This window comes from Ranitomeya imitator, chromosome 1 (genome assembly GCF_032444005.1).
Source record: "Ranitomeya imitator isolate aRanImi1 chromosome 1, aRanImi1.pri, whole genome shotgun sequence".
Taxonomy (NCBI): Eukaryota; Metazoa; Chordata; class Amphibia; order Anura; family Dendrobatidae; genus Ranitomeya; species Ranitomeya imitator.
The window spans coordinates 200,364,187-200,384,151 of NC_091282.1; the positions used below are offsets into that span (position 1 = coordinate 200,364,187).

A 19,965-nucleotide genomic window follows, 5' to 3' on the forward strand; every position below is an offset into this window, starting at 1 on the left:
CTTATATTATACCCTGATATTAGCGTGTGTTACCACACAATTGGTGGTCTTGCATTTATTTATATGTAGCTTCATAGTGGGCCACAAGAATAATTTTCTCTGGTGGGCCAAAGGTGCTCCAGTCTGACGCTAGCTATATGGATAACAGAAATAGATGCATTTGAAATTTCAAACTCAAAAGGAAAGTCTCCCGATTTCATTACACATGAACCCTGCTGTTTGCCAAAAACATTCACTTTTATACGGCTACCAGTACTTTAGCATTATTGTTCATGTTTATAAAACAAAAGTAACCACATTGCAGTTTACCAATTCAAAGATGACTAACAATTAACAAATCCTTCTGAACAGCAAGAAAGGTTTTAAGATTTTATTTAAAAAAGTAACATAAATGGTCAATGAGCATAACATTAAAACATTTCATCTGGAAACAAAAGATAGGACCCAGTCCTATGTGACCGATGAAGGTAAATTCTAATTTACAGGAATACACTAATTCAGAGATTTGTATAACAATTAAAACATGTTACTGAACTGTAAGAAAGGGTTCCAGATTTTATTTTAAAAAGTAACATAAAGGGTCAATGACCATTAACGATAACCTGTCAGCAGGATTGTGATGAATAACCTACAGACACTGTCGGCGATCCAATAGATGCTACTGTGCAGGCGCCGAAGGCACCATCTTGGAGGAGGCAATTTTTTTTCCCTATCTAAATGGTGGCGATGGCACAGTAGCAGCTATCAGATCACTGGTAGCTGCTACTGCGCAGGGGCGTGCCAATGGCATTTTGAGACTAATTTTTTAAAATGAATTTATGTATACCATCAAATAAAACAATAAAATTAAATACATATTATAGATGCAATCATGCTGCAGCGCAGGCGCCGCCGCCTGCCTACCGAAGGTGATATTTTTTTCACTACATGTAATATTCATTATGTAAACTAGGGGTCTGGTCACTGAAGGATCAGTGACCTGTCATAAGCCATCAGCATGAATACCTAATCAGAGCACAACATGCAGACCCCGGAGCAAGAGCATATCATTAACTCAAAACTGAAAATAAAGATTAAACAACAACAAGACAGATTTCATCAACCAAGGTATCATTTTAATCAGTATAACGGCACCAACCTGACACTGTCTGTAGGTTACTGTGCACAATCCTGCTGACTGGTTCTTTAAACATTAAAAAATTTCATCTCAAAAAGATATAATCTGATGGGCCCAAAAACTAAAAACCATATAATTTTGCCCATTGTATGTAAAGAACTAGAATGTTAAATTTTAACATTGTTAACCAGAAGCTCCATCTTCTTGAGCTTGCGTTTATTCTTTGGCATGGGTTTCTTGTACTGTCCATTTTTTAGCAGATGTTCCTTGCTGTGATGAACCTGAGCACCATGCTGGAGCTGGAAGGAGCAGAGTGCCTGCAGAGGACGGAGGATGGTCTGCCAAATAAACAGCAGGAGAAAGAAGTAAGCATGGTAAGCAGCAATATACAGATACTTCACAGTACTTACAGCATGGCAATGGCTATAACATCTAGATTTTTAACTGATAAAATGTGCAAAGAATTTCATTAAATTCCTCCCATTTTAAAAAGATAAAAAAGTGGCTTTTCTGTGAGCAAAGGTGCAACCCTAACTGATCAGACTGGCACTGTTATAAGGTTCAGAATGAATGCTTGAGCTTTAGTGTTAGTGACTTTACCCCGTGATAACCCAAAAGGTACTTGGTTGAGCTCAATTTCGTAGATTTTCGTCACAGTGACCTTGTACGTGTAAAGATCAGCAACAGAAGTTGGCGGCACTGCACAGGAGAATTCCTGCCATTACTGCCAGGAGATGCTGCAGGGTTTGTTCTTCTTTCTATTGAATCCTTCCACACAAGAAGGGACTGTGAGGTGTGGATGTGCTGCTATGGCAGAAAGGGCGCAAAACATTTTAAATTAGTTTGTAATCGTTTTTTTTGTTTTTAAGTGGGATGAACAAAAAATTAAAATTCTTATTCTTTTATTTCATTGTGTTGACGATGCAGGTAGCATTGCAAAATGTTATAATCGGGACATTACAAGTATGCTGTCGGAAGATGGCTCCAGTTTCAGCTGGAGTCTGGCGGTATATTAGGGTGGTTTCACACTTGCGTTTTTGTCTGCAGCGGTTTTTTTCAAAAAAACGCATGCGTTTTTTTTTCCTATCTTTAACATTGAAAACGCATGCGTTTTTTTGTGTACGCGTTTGGTCGCGTTTTTTGACGCATGCGTTTTTTTACTGCATGCGTTCATTTTCTGAAATGCTACTTGTAGTATTTTTAGAAGCGTTTTTTGGACCAAAAAAAAACGCATGCGTTTTCATGCGTTTTTTTGGGGTCAAAAAATACATTGGAGTCAATGGGGACGCATGCGTTTTTTGGTGCATGCGTTTTTTGCAGTAAAAAACGCATGCGTTTTTTTATTAAAAAACCAGAAAACACACTGATATGCCACCCCCCAGCATAAAGGTGATAAAGGGAACCTAACCCTACCCCTAACCCTACCCCTAACCCTACCCCTAACCCTACCCCTAACCCTAAGGGATCCTAACCCTAACCCTACCCCTAACCCTACCCCTAACCCTAAGGGATCCTAACCCTAACCCTACCCCTAACCCTACCCCTAACCCTACCCCTAACCCTACCCCTAACCCTAAGGGATCCTAACCCTAACCCCTTTATGGTTAGGGTTAGGGGTAGGGTTAGGGGTAGGGTTAGGATCCCTTAGGGGTAGGGTTAGGGGTAGGGTTAGGATCCCTTAGGGTTAGGGTTAGGGGTAGGGTTAGGATCCCTTAGGGTTAGGGTTAGGGGTAGGGTTAGGGGTAGGGTTAGGATCCCTTAGGGTTAGGGTTAGGGGTAGGGTTAGGGGTAGGGTTAGGATCCCTTAGGGTTAGGGGTACGGTTAGGGTTAGGGTTAGGGGTAGGATCCCTTAGGGTTAGGGTTAGGATCCCTTAGGGTTAGGGGTACGGTTAGGGTTAGGGGTAGGGTTAGGGGTACGGTTAGGGGTAGGATCCCTTTAGGGTTAGGGTTATGATCCCTACCCCTAACCCTACCCCTACCCCTACCCCTAACTATTTCTGTTTATAGTGGGTTTTTTACTTTATTTTGATGATTGGCAGTTGTCACACATTTTTCTGCATGCGTTTAAAAAACGCAAACGCATGAAAAAACGCATGTAAACGCGGTAAAACGCCGCGTTTTTTTCACCACATGCAAAAACGCATGCATCAAAAAAACGCAGCGTTTACACGCGTTGACATGCGTTTTTTCACCATGCGTTTTTTTGCGTTTTTTACCGCAAAAACGCACCCGAAAAAACGCCAATGTGAAACCAGCCTTACAGCTGACTCGTGTTGCAGATAGTTCAGGCACAGCTTGGACCAGTAAGGCTATGTGCACACTTCCGGAATTGCTCGGAAATTTCTGCGGCAATTCCGTAACTCTGCAGTGGGTAAAACGCATGCGGAATTGGCATGCGATTTCCCGCTAGACACTAGCGTTTTACAAGCGTAATTAGCTTGCAGAATGCTAGCTTTTTCCAAGCGATCTGTAGCATCGCTTGGAAAACTGACTGCCAGGTTGGTCACTCTTGTCAAACATAGTGTTTGACAAGTGTGACCAACTTTTTACTATTGATGCTGCATAGGCAAAAGATCTAATGTTAAAAATAATTTTAAAAAAATAAAAATCGGGATATTCTCACCTTCCGGCGTCCCTTGCAGAATTCCGCTCCTCGCAATGCTCCCGTTCCCAATAATGCCTCGCGGCAATGACCCTAGATGAGACCGCTACGTCATCACAGGTCATTGCTGCAAAGCATCCCTGGGAATGGAAGCATCATGAGGAGCGGGAAGGCTGCGGGGGACGCCGGAAGGTGAGAATATCACAATTTTTTATTTTAATTATTTTTTTATATATGGTTCCCAGTGCCTGGAGGAGAGTCTCCTCTCCTCAACCCTGGGTACCAACCGCACATGATCCGCTTTCTTCCCGCATGGTGGGCATAGCCCCATGCAAAAAGTAAGCGGAGCAGCACATTCCTATGTGTGCAGAATCCCCGCGATTCCGCACAAAGAATGAACAAGATGGGTTTTTTTCCGGAATGCGATTCTGCCACAGAGAAAAACATAACATGTGCACAAAAATTGCGGATTGCATTCTAATAATAGTATGCTTAATGTATGAGTTTTTTTCGCGGTTTTATCACACAGAGCCTAAAGGTTGTTCACTCCTAACATGGAGACTTCTCCTCTGTATTACTGTTTGTAATACTGTCTGTACTACTGTCCAGAGGGACATCTCTCTAAAAACACAAGCTTATTGTGCTATTTACAACCCAGTTGCTTTGTATCAAATTATTTGGTTTCCCATTTTTACAAAATATGTAGTCAAGCCGTGATACCTCTACTGAAGTAAACAGTAAATCTGTCAGAAAGCACTGACACCTACGGTAGCACGCAGCGTATGTATGTGGGCTCCACATACGTATCGCTCCAAGTGGCCACATATTGCACAGGGCATTAAAAAGAGGAGCAATATGCTCAAAATATGAAGTAAATTCAGAGGGAACTGTCAGGATGACATTTATGTAAAACGATATGGTGGCCCGATTCTAACGCATCGGGTATTCTAGAATATGTATGTATATAGCAGCCACATAGTATATAGTGGAGGCCACGTAGTATATAGCAAATACTATGTGGCCTGTGCTATATACTATGTGGCTGCTATATACATACATACAGTTAGATCACAACAAATCTAACTCTAATATTGAAACAAAACATAAATAAAATGAAACATTACTATACAACATAAAAGAGCCATATAAAGAAAGACTAGCCAATATAGAAATACATAAATCCATAATGATAATACAAGCATAAAAACAATAATAATACAAAAGTAAAAAATGTGAATAAATATAAAGAAACGAAAAATAATAATAATAATAAATCAGAAAGATGCACAGTGAATGTGTATATATGTGAAGTACACATTTAACAATAAAGAGTGCAATAAAAATGCAAATGCATACAAGATGCATACAATAAATATGCAAGGAGGTGTGTATCATACACCAATATAATAAAACAGCATAGAATATGTAAAAAGATAGTGACACCAATTTTGGACTCTTCCTCTTATAACATCATAAATTGTGAATATGGTGACGTCCGTGTAAGACTCATCCTCTTATGCCAGGCTCAGATGATCCAATAATAACGGATACATAGAGATGCATCCATATATGCAAACATAACTGCTGTAAACTACAAATATAAAAAGAAAGGGAACAAATTAGATTATAGGACAGAACACACAAAAAAATATAAAAAGAGCACAGAACGGGAGGCACCAGTATTACAAATAAGAACTAAAGCTCAAGTGTTCATTGAGACCTGCCGGTGACATTGTGTTAAGTGTCACAATCCACCGGCATTCTCTCTGGGCAAGTAAAAGAGAGAATGCCGGTGGATTGTGACACTTAACACAATGTCACCGGCAGGTCTCAATGAACACTTGAGCTTTAGTTCTTATTTGTAATACTGGTGCCTCCCGTTCTGTGCTCTTTTTATATTTTTTTGTGTGTTCTGTCCTATAATCTAATTTGTTCCCTTTCTTTTTATATTTGTAGTTTACAGCAGTTATGTTTGCATATATGGATGCATCTCTATGTATCCGTTATTATTGGATCATCTGAGCCTGGCATAAGAGGATGAGTCTTACACGGACGTCACCATATTCACAATTTATGATGTTATAAGAGGAAGAGTCCAAAATTGGTGTCACTATCTTTTTACATATTCTATGCTGTTTTATTATATTGGTGTATGATACACACCTCCTTGCATATTTATTGTATGCATCTTGTATGCATTTGCATTTTTATTGCACTCTTTATTGTTAAATGTGTACTTCACATATATACACATTCACTGTGCATCTTTCGGATTTATTATTATTATTATTTTTCGTTTCTTTATATTTATTCACATTTTTTACTTTTGTATTATTATTATTGTTTTTATGCTTGTATTATCATTATGGATTTATGTATTTCTATATTGGCTAGTCTTTCTTTATATGGCTCTTTTATGTTGTATAGTAATGTTTCATTTTATTTATGTTTTGTTTCAATATTAGAGTTAGATTTGTTGCGCAATGTATCTGTTTACCCCTGTCTGGAATATCCTTCCATGCTCATGTGCGCATGTCCGGGATCGATGCGCTCTGGGGCATCGCTTTAGGCACACTAACGCCGGCGCCTGAGATCTAGTGGCGCTCTATTTGCTGCCCTGGCTCGCGTGTCGGACCTGTGCCGGAAGTGATGCAATGACCGGCGCTCGCGTCTGAGGACATGCGCCGCACGTGTGAGCATGATATCTGAGGGGTATTTAGGGGAGGTGGGACAGTTGGCACACTACCGCACCTTGACAAAGAAGGCGAAACGCGCGTCGGTGGCGGCAGGGGGCAGTTGTCCCGACCTGGCTGAAGCATGGGTAAGCAAATATGATAATACATGAACCGGAGTGTAGTTAGGAGGTAGTGCGCACTACATGTCTGATTTAACTAGTCATTGGACTCAATACGGATCTACTACTCAGGGTTCCTTTTCTATTGATGGCACTTAGCCTGTGTTTCTTTCCCATGTTGGCCATTTTTTCCATCTGTTTGGTCGTGACTTCTGCCCTCCCTTTTTCCCGATCCTAGTCCTGTATTTTGTACATTTTATTGGTTGTTATTTATGTAATAAAATTGTTATTTTGATACTCTTGGACCGTTCTCCATTTTTTTCATATGTGATATATCTGATAGGGAGAGTCCTGCTGGTGCACGGATATGAATACTGTAGTTTGTCCTGATAGCACCATTTCATCTTTTGTACCTTGTATGGTGTATGTTTATTTATACATACAGTTAGGGCCAGAAATATTTGGACAGTGACACAAGTTTTGTTATTTTAGCTGTTTACAAAAACATGTTCAGAAATACAATTATATATATAATATGGGCTGAAAGTGCACACTCCCAGCTGCAATATGATAGTTTCCACATCCAAATCGGAGAAAGGGTTTAGTAATCATAGCTCTGTAATGCATAGCGTCCTCTTTTTCAAGGGAGCAAAAGTAATTGGACAATGGACTCTAAGGGCTGCAATTAACTCTGAAGGCGTCTCCCTCGTTAACCTGTAATCAATGAAGTAGTTAAAAGGTCAGGGGTGGATTCCAGGTGTGTGGTTTTGCATTTGGAAGCTGTTGCTGTGAGCAGACAACATGCGGTCAAAGGAACTCTCAATTGAGGTGAAGCAGAACATCCTGAGGCTGAAAAAAAAGAAAAAATCCATCAGAGAGATAGCAGACATGCTTGGAGTAGCAAAATCAACAGTTGGGTACATTCTGAGAAAAAAGGAATTGACTGGTGAGCTTGGGAACTCAAAAAGGCCTGGGCGTCCACGGATGACAACAGTGGTGGATGATCGCCGCATACTTAATTTGGTGAAGAAGAACCCGTTCACAACATCAACTGAAGTCCAGAACACTCTCAGTGAAGTAGGTGTATCTGTCTCTAAGTCAACAGTAAAGAGAAGACTCCATGACAGTAAATACAAAGGGTTCACATCTAGATGCAAACCATTCATCAATACCAAAAATAGACAGGCCAGAGTTAAATTTGCAGAAAAACACCTCAAGAAGCCAGCTCAGTTCTGGAAAAGTATTCTATGGACAGATGAGACAAAGATCAACCTGTACCAGAATGATGGGAAGAAAAAAGTTTGGAGAAGAAAGGGAACGGCACATGATCCAAGGCACACCACATCCTCTGTAAAACATGGTGGAGGCAACGTGATGGCATGGGCATGCATGGCTTTCAATGGCACTGGGTCACTTGTGTTTATTGATGACATAAGAGCAGACAAGAGTAGCCGGATGAATTCTGAAGTGTACCGGGATATACTTTCAGCCCAGATTCAGCCAAATGCTGCAAAGTTGATTGGACGGCGCTTCATAGTACAGATGGACAATGACCCCAAGCATACATCCAAAGCTACCCAGGAGTTCATGAGTGCCAAAAAGTGGAACATTCTGCAATGGCCAAGTCAATCTCCAGATCTAAACCCAATTGAGCATGCATTTCACTTGCTCAAATCCAGACTTAAGACGGAAAGACCCACAAACAAGCAAGACCTGAAAGCTGCGGCTGTAAAGGCCTGGCAAAGCATTAAGAAGGAGGAAACCCAGCGTTTGGTGATGTCCATGGGTTCCAGACTTAAGGCAGTGATTGCCTCCAAAGGATTTGCAACAAAATATTGAAAATAAAAATATTTTGTTTGGGTTATGTTTATTTGTCCAATTACTTTTGACCTCCTAAAATGTGGAGTGTTTGTAAAGAAATGTGTACAATTCCTACATTTTCTATCAGATATTTTTGTTCAACCCTTCAAATTAAACGTTACAATCTGCACTTGAATTCTGTTGTAGAGGTTTCATTTCAAATCCAATGTGGTGGCATGCAGAGCCCAACTCGCGAAAATTGTGTCACTGTCCAAATATTTCTGGCCCTAACTGTACATATTGTAGAATACCCAATGCGTTAATACAGGTCACGCAGTATATAACAGTGGCCATGCAGTAAATAACACAGTCCAAACAGTACATAACACAGCCCACATACTATATAAGGCTATGTTCACATTAGCGTTTTGCGGGGCTGTGTCGGGAGCAGCCGCAGCGACGCATGCGTCATGCGCCCCTATATTTAACATGGGGGCGCATGGACATGCGTTGTCGTGCGTTTTGTGACGCATGCGTCTTTTTTGGCGCAAGCGTCATGGCGCACAGGACGCAGCAAGTTGCATTTTTTTTGCGTCCAAAATCATGCCAAAAAAGGACGCATGCGTCACAAAATGATGCGTTTTGCATGCGTTCTTGTTTGCGTTGTGTCGCCGACGCAGCACAGCACAACGCAAATGTGAACGTAGCCTAACACAACCCACGAAGTATACAGCAGCCACGCAGTATATAACACAGGCGACGTAGTATATAGCACAGCCCACGCAGTATATCACACAGCCCACAGAGTATATAACATAGCCCACGTACTATATAACACAGCCCATGTACTATATAACACAGCCCACGTAGTATATAGCAGCCACGCAGTATATAACACAGGCGACGCAGTATATAACACAGCCCCGTAACATATAACACAGGGCACGTAGTATATAGCACAGCCCACGGAGTATATCACACAGCCCACAGAGTATAAAACACTGCCAATGTAGTATATAGCAGCCACGCGGTATATAACACTGCCCACACAGTATTTAGCAGTGTGGGCACCATATCCCTGTTAAAAAAAATAATTATAATAAAAAATAGTTATATACTCACCCCCTGGCATCCAGCGAAACTCTGGCGATACGCGCGCGGCTGCCGCCATCTTCCGTTCCCAGGATGCATTGCGAAATTACCCAGATGACTTAGCGTTCTCACGAGACCGCTAAGTCTTCTAGGTAATTTCGCAATGCATCTCTGGGAACAGGAGATGGCGGCCAGCGCGAGCGCATCGTCGGACGACGGAAGGTGAGAATAGCAGGTTTTTTGTTTTTTTATTATTTTTAACATTACATCTTTTTACTATTGATGCTGCACAGGCAGCATCAATGGTAAAAAAGTTGGAGACACAAAGGGTTAATAGCAGCGGTAACGGAGTGTGGTACCCGCGGCCCGTTACCGCTGGCATTAACCCTGTGTGAGCGGTGACTGGAGGGGATTACGGAGCGGGCGCCGGGTACTGACTGCAGGGTTGTAGGGGAGGGACTAATTGGACTGTGCCCATCGCTGATTGGTCGCGGCAGCCATGACAGGCAGGTGGCGAGATCAATCAGCGACGCGGGATTTCCAATTTTCCGTTATGGAAGTTGCCGACAGAAAGACGGAAGTACCCCTTAGACAATTATATATATATATATAGATGGGTGATAGGCCTCATTTAGTGTTTAGATGTTCGGCCTACCTGCTGAATTTCGGTATTCTTCTCCATTATGGCTAGTGCAATCGCAGCACATTCCAGGGTAGAGAGACACGTGTTAGTTGGTTGGGTTCGAATGACATACTGGCTTGAAATTGTGGTTTTCAACTGGACCTGCAAAGAGAGATTAGTTAGTATATGAAATCTTTTTAGTACTTCACTAACCTTGTTTTCGTAATATTTCAGAATTAATTCCCTCTCTCGTGGCTGCAGTTTGTTTAAAAAACAAACAACTAACTGTGCTTTATTCACCCTCCCCGCATGTCTGTTACTGTCTGCAGAATTAATATCACGTCTGCAGCTAATAACTCAACTCAGCGGCTCCACCCAAGTTGACTACGCGAACCGTAGAGCTCAGTTATTGGCTGCAGTGCTGTCAACATGACATCAGGGCCACAGGCCATGACACCGGGAGCAGTGGTGGAGACTCAGCGCTGGACCCGAGAGGTAAAGCACAGTTTATATTTTTTTTTTAAAAACAAACTGCAGGTGGGGAGACCTGTTTTTCAAAACAAGAAAACCCCTTTAAGTCACCGATGTTCCTATAAGTGCTCTGGTTTTAAACTGAATTTCATCAGAAATACTGTACTGTATAAATGTAATATTGGTGGTAAATGAGAAACGTTTTTCCCAACAAGAAAATATCTGCCTGCTGAATCCCGTACGGCTGTAGTTCTACGGCGGTGTCATACTTCCCTGAACTAATCTAATTTACCACAGCATTTCATTCCACAATTGCTTTATTATGCACAATAGCAGCTGATGCGCTTTTGTCTCTATGCTAATTTTGTCTTCCCTTAATAAATTAAGAGCAAAGTAATGTAATATTTAATCTTAACCCACGCTGTACTTCCTTGGAAAAAAATCCAAAATTTCACTAATACTATAATATCATTAAACCGAGGATTAACCTTATATGATCTATTCTCGAACGATATAAAGAAGCAAAGAAACAAAAGTTTTTACGTCACGAAAGGGTTCATGGAGTGAAGAAACATCATTTTGGGCACATCTGTTTAATTATATTCCCGACATGAAAATAGATCTCCTTGGAAACTCGGAATCATCATATCTGTATTTGGCACTTTGTAGAACAACATCGACAGTTCTGCTATTATAGAGAATGGGAAATGCAGAAACGTGTAAAAATATCTGTATTTTGTAAAACCACAGTGTCATTTCGGGGGCAACTAAAGCCACATAGCAGAAATGGGAACAAAACAATTCAAGACTTCCAAAAAGTCTGCACACCATTCTATTCTACTTTTTACCTTGGACTCCGAGGATTAGTCAAGTAGTTCTGCCCCTCCATTAATGAAATTGTTGGGGGGGTTCTCATGACGTGGACACTTAAAACTGTTATGTGGTTACTATAACATTAACTTCTTTTTCCTTTTCTTTTAAAGAGTAGCTCTTGTGTTATTTTATCTTTTATAAATCAATAGTACAAGTGAAGGGAAGAACCTTTGTAATATACATGATCAGAGAAATTCACTTATTTCTCCGTCTGAACTGATCAATAATTCTCAATTCATGAATAAAATCGGTATTCAGTAAAGAAAAATTGTTACCTTACTGAGATAGGGGATTGGCAGTTACTATTGGTAAAATTATTGATTATTATAATTATTGATTATTCAAAATGACGTTTACTCTTTAAGGTATCGTCAAGACACCATTGGAGCTACACAAGCTAAAACCCCCACTGGCAGTTTGAACAAAGACGTCCTTTATTATATTAACAGCATTCGACAGGGCCGCCTTTTTTCACAATAGTGTGACTGGCATGCACATAGATATCCTTAAAAAAAAACCTTTGTAAATGTTGAAAAGTGTGACAATCATGCAAAACAATAGGAAATCAGGAAAACAATGTGCTGCCTATAAGATATTAGGCCTATAGCCTCATTAAATCATAAGGAGGCAATTATATGAGCTTAAGTAATATAATCAGATACATCATATAGACTAATCATTTAGGTAAATTGCATATATTGGGAGAAACGGATAACTATATTAATGGAGAAATTACTCATCAAGGTCTCTACGTCCACACCAATATTTCTAATCCAATTCTTCAAATATACAAAGACTGGACTAAATGTATTGATCTGCTATAGATAGCCAATGATATAGGATTGGCCACACAATCTCTATAAACAATATCCTTATAATGACACTGGTCAAAAAAAAAATACAGAGACATGCAGTAACTCCATCCACAAGGCTAATCAATAAGCAGAGAAACTAGAATAAGTGTAAACAATCAATAGTACATTAAATATAAATCTTTGGAATGATCATACCCATTTGTTGAAGTAGTAAGGTTCAAGGAGTGGTACAGACCTGTGCAGCCTCTACAGGTCCAGGATAAAGAGACAGCAAGAATAGCCCAATAGTTCCCTAAAGTGGCTATTACATCCTCAGTCCCCAAGCTTCCGCCCTGACAAGGGCAGCCCTAGATGGCCCTATTAGGAAGCCCGGCACTGCCCATCAGTGCTTCCCTTCAAGTGTGTAGCACAAGTGTCCCTCCACGTTTCCCAACTTTCCCACGCCAGGAACACCAACTTACCACCGCAGTCCCCGTCCCGCACTTCCTTCTCTTCCTGCCCGAGGTCTGCGCATGGCTCACAGATCCACGGCACTGTGCGTAGGGCGCACACACTCCAACCCTCTTATAGGGACAGTGTGTGCCATCCTAAAGTGTCCCCAGCGGATGGCTGGGAAGAATTTATTGTTTCACCTCCACCTGTTGGGAGGTGCCTGAGCAACCTGAATACTCAGTTTTTTGCATGCTAGTTCTCAGGTACCCTGTTCTAAGTTTGTCTTCCAGTACGTGCCTGTATACCAACCGTGTTTGCTGTACCTGCCTACCAGCCAGCCTGAACCCACCGTGCTCACCTGTATACTAGCCGTACCAGTCTGCACCCACCAGTGCCTGCCTGTATACAACCCTACACCTGCCAGTGCCTGCCTGTATACCAGCCGTTCCCACCAGCACATGCGGTTCCTGTGTTCCTGCCGTGCCTGCCTGTATCAGCTGTAGTCTCCTTCCGGGCCTTTTCGCCCATAGAGGGTCAGTTGGAGCCAAGTCTAATCTCACCATCAGTGGCTCTAGTGAAGTCAGGTGTTCACCTAGATATGCCCCTCCAGGCTCTCCTCGGACCATGACACAGTGGTTCCACCACTAACTTTACAAGATGCTGCATATAAATTAATGCAAAGCTAAATTGAAAACAAAAAAAGTCTACTTTTTACTCTAAAATATTGCTTCAGCCCCAAATGTTTCACTTTTACAAGGAATAGCATAGGAAAATGGAAACCCCACAATTTGTTTCTTCTGAGCGCTGATAACCCACATGTGGTCAGAAACCTCTGTTTGGACAAGGCTCAATAGAGAAGGTTAAATTTCGGAACACAAATTTTGCTGAAATAGATTGCGGGCATCATGTCATACTTGCACGGCCCCTAAGACGACCAAACAGCAGAAAAACCACACAAGTGAGCTCATTTTGGAAACTTCACGGGGTAAGTGTTAAAACCAGAGGTGTAGTGAGCATTTTAAACTCGCATGTACAACACAGAATTTGACATTAGGTCGTCATATTGAAAATGTCATGAAAATGTTGCTTTAGCCCTAAATGTTTCACTTTTGCAAGAGGTAACATGCAAAGTTTGTTGCCCACTTTATTCTGAGCATGACGATACCTCACATGTAGTCAAAAAGTTCTGTTCAGATACGCAGCGGGGCTCAGAAGGGAAGAAGCGAAATTTGGAATTTGGAATGTAAATTTGGCTTGAATTTGTAGAGACCCTGTAAAACAGCAGAAACCCCAAAAAGTGACCCCATTTTGGAAACTAATCCAATCAAGGAATTTATTCACGGGGGTGGTGAGCTTGTTGAATCCGTAGGTGAATCACAGAACTTTTTAAAATGTGGATGTCAAAAAGAAAATTATGTTTTTTCTGCTAAAATGTTTTAGCTCCAAATTTGTAATTTCCACAATGGATAATAAAAAAAGGACCCTATAATTTGTTACACAATTTACTCTGAACACGATATGTGGTTAAAAACTGCTGTATGGGCACATGGCTGGGCACGGAAAGGAAAGAGCGCTATTTGATTTTTGGAGCATAAATATGTCTGGAATAGATTGTGAATGCCATGCCGCATTTGCCAAGCCTCTGACATGCCAAAGCAGCAGAAACTCCCCACAAGTGACCACATTTTGGAAACCAAAATCCTCAAGGAATTAATCTACGTGTGCACTGAGAATTTTTAACCTACAGGTGATTCACAAACCTTTTTAGCATTTAGATGTGAAAACAAAAAAAATTACATTTTTTTTTCACTAAAATACTGTTTTAGCAGCAAATTTATTATTTCCATGAGGGGTAATAGGAGAAAATGGATGCCTTAGTTATGCAATTTTTACTGAATGTAGTAGTACCCCATATATGGTTGTACACTACTGTTTGTGCACGCGGAAAAATTCGATGGGAAGGAGCACTACATAGCTTTTAAAATGCAAATTCCGTTTGAATAGATTGTGGGCTCCATTAGCCGAGCCCCTGAGATCAGCAGAAAACCCCCTAAGTAACCTCATATTGGAAACTTCATTGCTTAGGAATTAATCTGTGGGTGTAGCGAGTATGTTGAACCCAAACCCAAAGGTGCATCACATAATTTTATAACATTGGGAAGCGGAAATATAAAATTTTAGTAGTGTGGTACGTTGACTCACTCAGCTGCTCTCAGAGGTAGACACATAAACGCTTCTTGGGTTAAGCAGCTGGTTTATTAAGCATAGTATATACCACTGTAGGATGGAACAAAATAAACATGGCCTTTCTGGTATAACGGCAAAACAAAAGATAATTTATAGCACAGTCCACATATCTGCGGGATTTGCCCTCTCTGGATACAGTACCCATCAGCTTCCACTGGAGCTACCGCCTGGAGACTTCCCTGTCTCCAAACACACAGCCGAGAAAAAAAAAACAGTAGCTGGACATTTAACTTCACCAACCACACCCTTGGGGAGGAGATATGGTGAGTGGCCGTCCCACCCATCTCTTACAACCACTCACAAAAAACCCAACCCTGTCATGGCCGATTAACTCCTCAGAATATAACATGCTGGAGATAAACGTCTGGGTTTCACATCACAGAATATCACAACCTTCATGACCCATATATGCCTTCACATAGCGCGCCAGTGACCTTGTATTTACTGCAAATTTGTCAGTTAATAAGTGAAACTGGACCCCACAATTTATTGCACAATTTTTCCCTGACCGCAGTGCTGCGCCACATGTGGTCAGAAACTACTATTAGGCCACACATCAGGATTGGGAAGGAAGGAGTGCTATTTGGCTTGTGGAGCACAAATATTGCTAGGATAGTTTGCGGCAGACATTTGCACAGCCTCTAGGGTGCCAGAACAGCAGACTAAAAAAGTGACCCTATTGTAGAAATTGCACCTTTCAATTAAGCAATTTACGACAGCAGTGACTATTTTATAACATCCACGCTATTCTTTATTCTGTAGAATTGCAAATTTCCATGTTTAGTGCCCACATACTGTGCCGCCATACAGTGTAGAGCCACCATAGATTGTAGAACCCCCATACATTGTGCACAGCTTGTGTTTCTGATGACACGAACCCCGTAAATTGTTAAGTGCTCTCTCCTAACTACAATAATGCCAAACATGTGTCCGCTTACTGTGGTTTAGACACAGTGGCACTCAGAAGGAGGGCATTTACATGCGGGAGCGCAGATTTCACAGGATTTTAATTGGGGGGTGAGAGAAATGTCGCTTTTCCAGAGTCGTTGTTCAACCAGTAACTTGGAAACCCTAGGTTTTGAACTGGAGTCTTTGCGTAATGGGGAGCCAGTGCGGGGATTGACAGAGGGGAGAGGTTGGGGAATAGCGGGGGGACAGGTGGAATAGTCGTGCTGCAGAGTTTAGAATAGATTGGAGGGGTGCAAAAGTGTTAGAGGGGAGGTCACAGAGCAGGAGATTGCTGTAGTAGTAGGTTTTTGCAGATTCTTGGTTGAGGAATGTACGGACCCAGGAAATATTTTTGAGTCATCAGGAATTGGAAAAGGGCTTGGATATGTGGTTTGAAGGAGAGATCAGTATCAAGGATTACACCGAGGCAGCGAGCTTGTGGGACTGGGGAGAGTGGGCAGCCATTTACTTTAATGGATAGGTCTGTTGGGGGAGTCAAGTGAGAAGGGGGAAATATGATGAATTCTGTTTTGTCCATATAAAGTTTTAGAAATCTAGCGAAGATGGATGAAATAGCCAGACATTGTGGGATTCTGGTTAGTAGCGTGGTGATATCTGGTCCAGAGATGTAGATCTGTGTGTCGTCGGCATAGAGATGATACTGAAAGCCGTGATATTCTATGAGCTGTCCCATCTTTTTAGGTGCACACAGAACTGTGCTCATCCACACTTATGCGCTAAAAAGACATCTTAAATGATTGGACACAGCCGGAACAGAAACCATACGGAATCCAAAAGGACTCTATGTGCCTCATAAGTGAGTGGTTCCATTGGGGATTTGTCTGAATGGAGGTTTTGGACATTTACACAGAAACTCCGACATAAGCACTCAGCGGAGAGCGCAGGATATATGTGATCTGAGTACAATTACAGCGATACCAGATTTCTATAGTTTTGTGTGTCAGTATGATATAAAAGCAGCTCTCACCCGTGGGAATTGCACCCGCGGGGTTGCTATTTGCCTATCCTCAGCTGTCGTTTTAAAATGGTGATCAGGAATAAGGCCTCTTAACAAGTGCCATTTTAATGCATACTGGAAGTGGAAATAAACATTGCAAGTCTTTCATTCTTGAACCTAGACAGCTCGTTTTTTGCTGTTTCTGGTAAGCATATGTCTGCAAAACTAAATGTAATGCTTGTTACTATGGCCCACAAATGAGGTCAAGAGCCCATTTAAGACCCCCAAATGGGCATTTTTTACTTAAATACATGAATTTTTAACTAAAAATCATTTTACATCAGGGTTTTATTAAACATGTTGAGCTATTTACCTACAGCATATAGCGGACTGCAGAATGAATCAATGGTGAATCCATCAGTAAGCTTTTTCTTCTAGTATGGGGTTTATAAATCCATTGAAGGCAAGGGCTCCACTGCAACTAGTCTAAATCCAAGCAATACATTGAATTGTGAGCAACTATGTGGACTGCAGCTGCCACCAAGTAGTTAAATATTTAAAATATGTCTTGCTGCTGTGTTTTGCCATGGTTTAGGACAACATCTGTATTGTGTTTTTCTCACAATGGATTCAGAGCACCTGTGACATGAAACTGTCTTCCACAACCTCACCTTTGTAGAAGAGTTTGTCTTTTCCTCACCCAGTTTTAAGCCTCCTACATAGCGGTTTGAATTTCAGTTACTGACTGTTTCAACCTACATGAAAATGATGAACTTTTTACCTGTTTGGTATATTTTGTTATTCACCTGACTACAATCCCCATGATGTTGTACCAGAGCGTCTAGAAGAATTGATGTTGTTTGGAAGGCAAAAGGCGGTCACACGAAATATTGATGAGATTTATTTTTTGTTCATTCACTTTCCATTTTGTTACTTGATAAACAATAAACTATTAGCACTTCTATATCTGCAAGCATTCTTACATCGCAGCATTTTTTCCACACCAGCCAAAATCTTTTGCACAGTACTTTATATTAGTAGCAATAGACTGACTTAGACCTTATCTTTTATATTATAGCAGCTAATGAGCCTGCGGAAAGGTCATCAGGGCCTCCACGATTTTCAGTGCTGCAAACTAGATTTTTATTAACATTTTAAATATATATTTTTTTGCATTAAGAATCACATACATACAGATGTTTGCAGACATGACAGCAATGTCACACACTGTACTGTACACGGAGAGTCAATACGACTGCGCTAAAACGAACTGCAAAATAAAAAAAATAAGAAGTGAAGGACGACCTCCTGACCATCTGATTGTGCTTTGAACTTCTCATGATTCATCCAATTATGTATATTTTATTCTGTTTTTAAACCGTTTCCTGATATATTCTTTAATCCATTCTTATTTTTGTGGGCAGCTTTGTGACTCCCCTGTGGAGATACTGAGCACTTGGATTCTAGAGACTCAGTGGGAAGCATAAAGGCAGTAGATTACATTTCTGCCTATATTCATAGCTTGAATATGTATGAATAAGCTTAGTTTGATAGGTCTAGCTATAGTTCTGAAGTTGCATTACTAATGACAAAAGTTCAGATACAGGATGCAGAAAATTGTATTAAACAGTACATTTGGAATACAGTACCATGATGGTGATAACTGCATATTAAAATACATAAGATAACCTTCAATGTTTGATGCGCAGCAGAATATTCGGTCATGTGTAAAGGAATGTTACTATAAGTTATTTGGCTCAGACTACACACAACATATAGCTGTGCTTGAATCAGTTGATGGTATGACAAACGTAACTAATTTTACATAGGTATTGTATCTTTACAAAAAAATGAAACATAAAAAAGAATTAACAAGAGCATTCTTGTGTTGATCCGGGGACGCTTCAGCAAGGCTGGAATTGGGCAGGTTAATCTTTGACAAGGACGTATGAATCAAGCCGCATACAAGGTTATCCTGGAAAAACAATTGATTCCTTCTGCCCAGGCAATGTTACCCAACTCTTAGGACTGGTTTTTCCAGCAGGACAATGCGCCATGCCATACAGCTAGGTCAATCAAGGTGTGGATGAAGGACCACCACATCAAATCCATGTCACGGGCAGCCCAATCTCCAGACCTGAACCCCACTGAAAACCTCTGGAATGTAATCAAGAGGAAGATGGATAGTCACAAGCCATCAAAACAAAGAAAAATTGCTTACATTTTTGTATCAGGAGTGGCATAAGGTCACCCAAAAGCCGTGTGAAAGATTGATGGAAAGCATGCCAAGATGCATGAGATCTGTGATTAAAAATCATGGTTATTCCACAAAATATTGATTTCTGAACTCTTCCTGAGGTAAAACATTAGTATTGTTGTTTCTAAATGATCATGAACTTGTTTTGTTTTTGTTTTTTTGCATTATCTGAGGTCTGCAAGCAATGCATTTTTTTTGTTATTTTGACCATTTCTCATTTTCAGAAAATACATACAAAATTTATTGATTGTATATGCTCCCCCAATCCATTTATCTGCCCCCATCCTGGTATATGTCCCCATCTTGTATTTGCCCTTCATGCTGGTATATATGACCCAATTATTGTAAATGTCACTGCATCCTTGTAAATGTCACCCCATCATTGTATATGCGGCCCCATCCATCAGGCACCACTGTTCAACGCATAGAAAGAAAAAACAAACACAATAAACATTGCTACTCATCTTCCTCTCCCCCGCCATGTCGTCTACCGAAGCTAGCAACGGATTTCAGCATCCAAGCGATGGGGTGGGGGGCACATGACTTCATTGGCCATCAGCGTGTATTATGGCGAACAGACTCGGCAAATTTTGTGCGTTGCAATAGACATCAGCTGGATATGTGTCTGAGCATGCAAATCCAACTGAAGTAATGGCTGGTGTCGTGGGGCTCCTCACTCTCCAGCCCCGGTCCACTCATGGCAGATGGCGCATGTGCCCACAGAGAGGGCTCTGCATGCCCCCGCTTGCACATGTGCCATAAGTTCACCCCCGCTGATATATACTGTATAAAGCATAACTATGCAAATGCATAAATGAACAGACATAAATGAAACAGAGTGCCCATGTAGATAACATATTGTGGGCAGCCATTCCAGCAACAGGTCATAAGGTGTTAGAAGGAATTCTGCAAGGTAATAAAATGACAAACCGAAAC

At 41.0% G+C, this 19,965-nt stretch overlaps 1 protein-coding gene across 5 annotated transcripts in view; it reads right to left on the reverse strand.

The window, feature by feature from the left end:
* Positions 1-355: 355 nt before the first annotated feature.
* The window catches only part of DTWD2 (DTW domain containing 2), a 326,367-nt gene continuing 306,757 nt past the window's right edge, over positions 356-19,965 (reverse strand). For 4 of the 5 annotated variants that reach the window (XM_069753350.1, XM_069753359.1, XM_069753384.1 and 1 more), the window contains 2 exons: positions 10,062-10,190; positions 356-1,455 (listed from right to left, as the gene is read on the reverse strand). In XM_069753350.1, the coding sequence (XP_069609451.1) occupies positions 1,285-1,455; positions 10,062-10,190 (300 nt within the window). In that variant the 3' untranslated portion in view covers positions 356-1,284. Of the gene's footprint in view, positions 1,456-1,504; positions 1,925-10,061; positions 10,191-19,965 lie in introns of those variants that run through there. The other variant, XM_069753375.1, reaches the window with a different exon arrangement.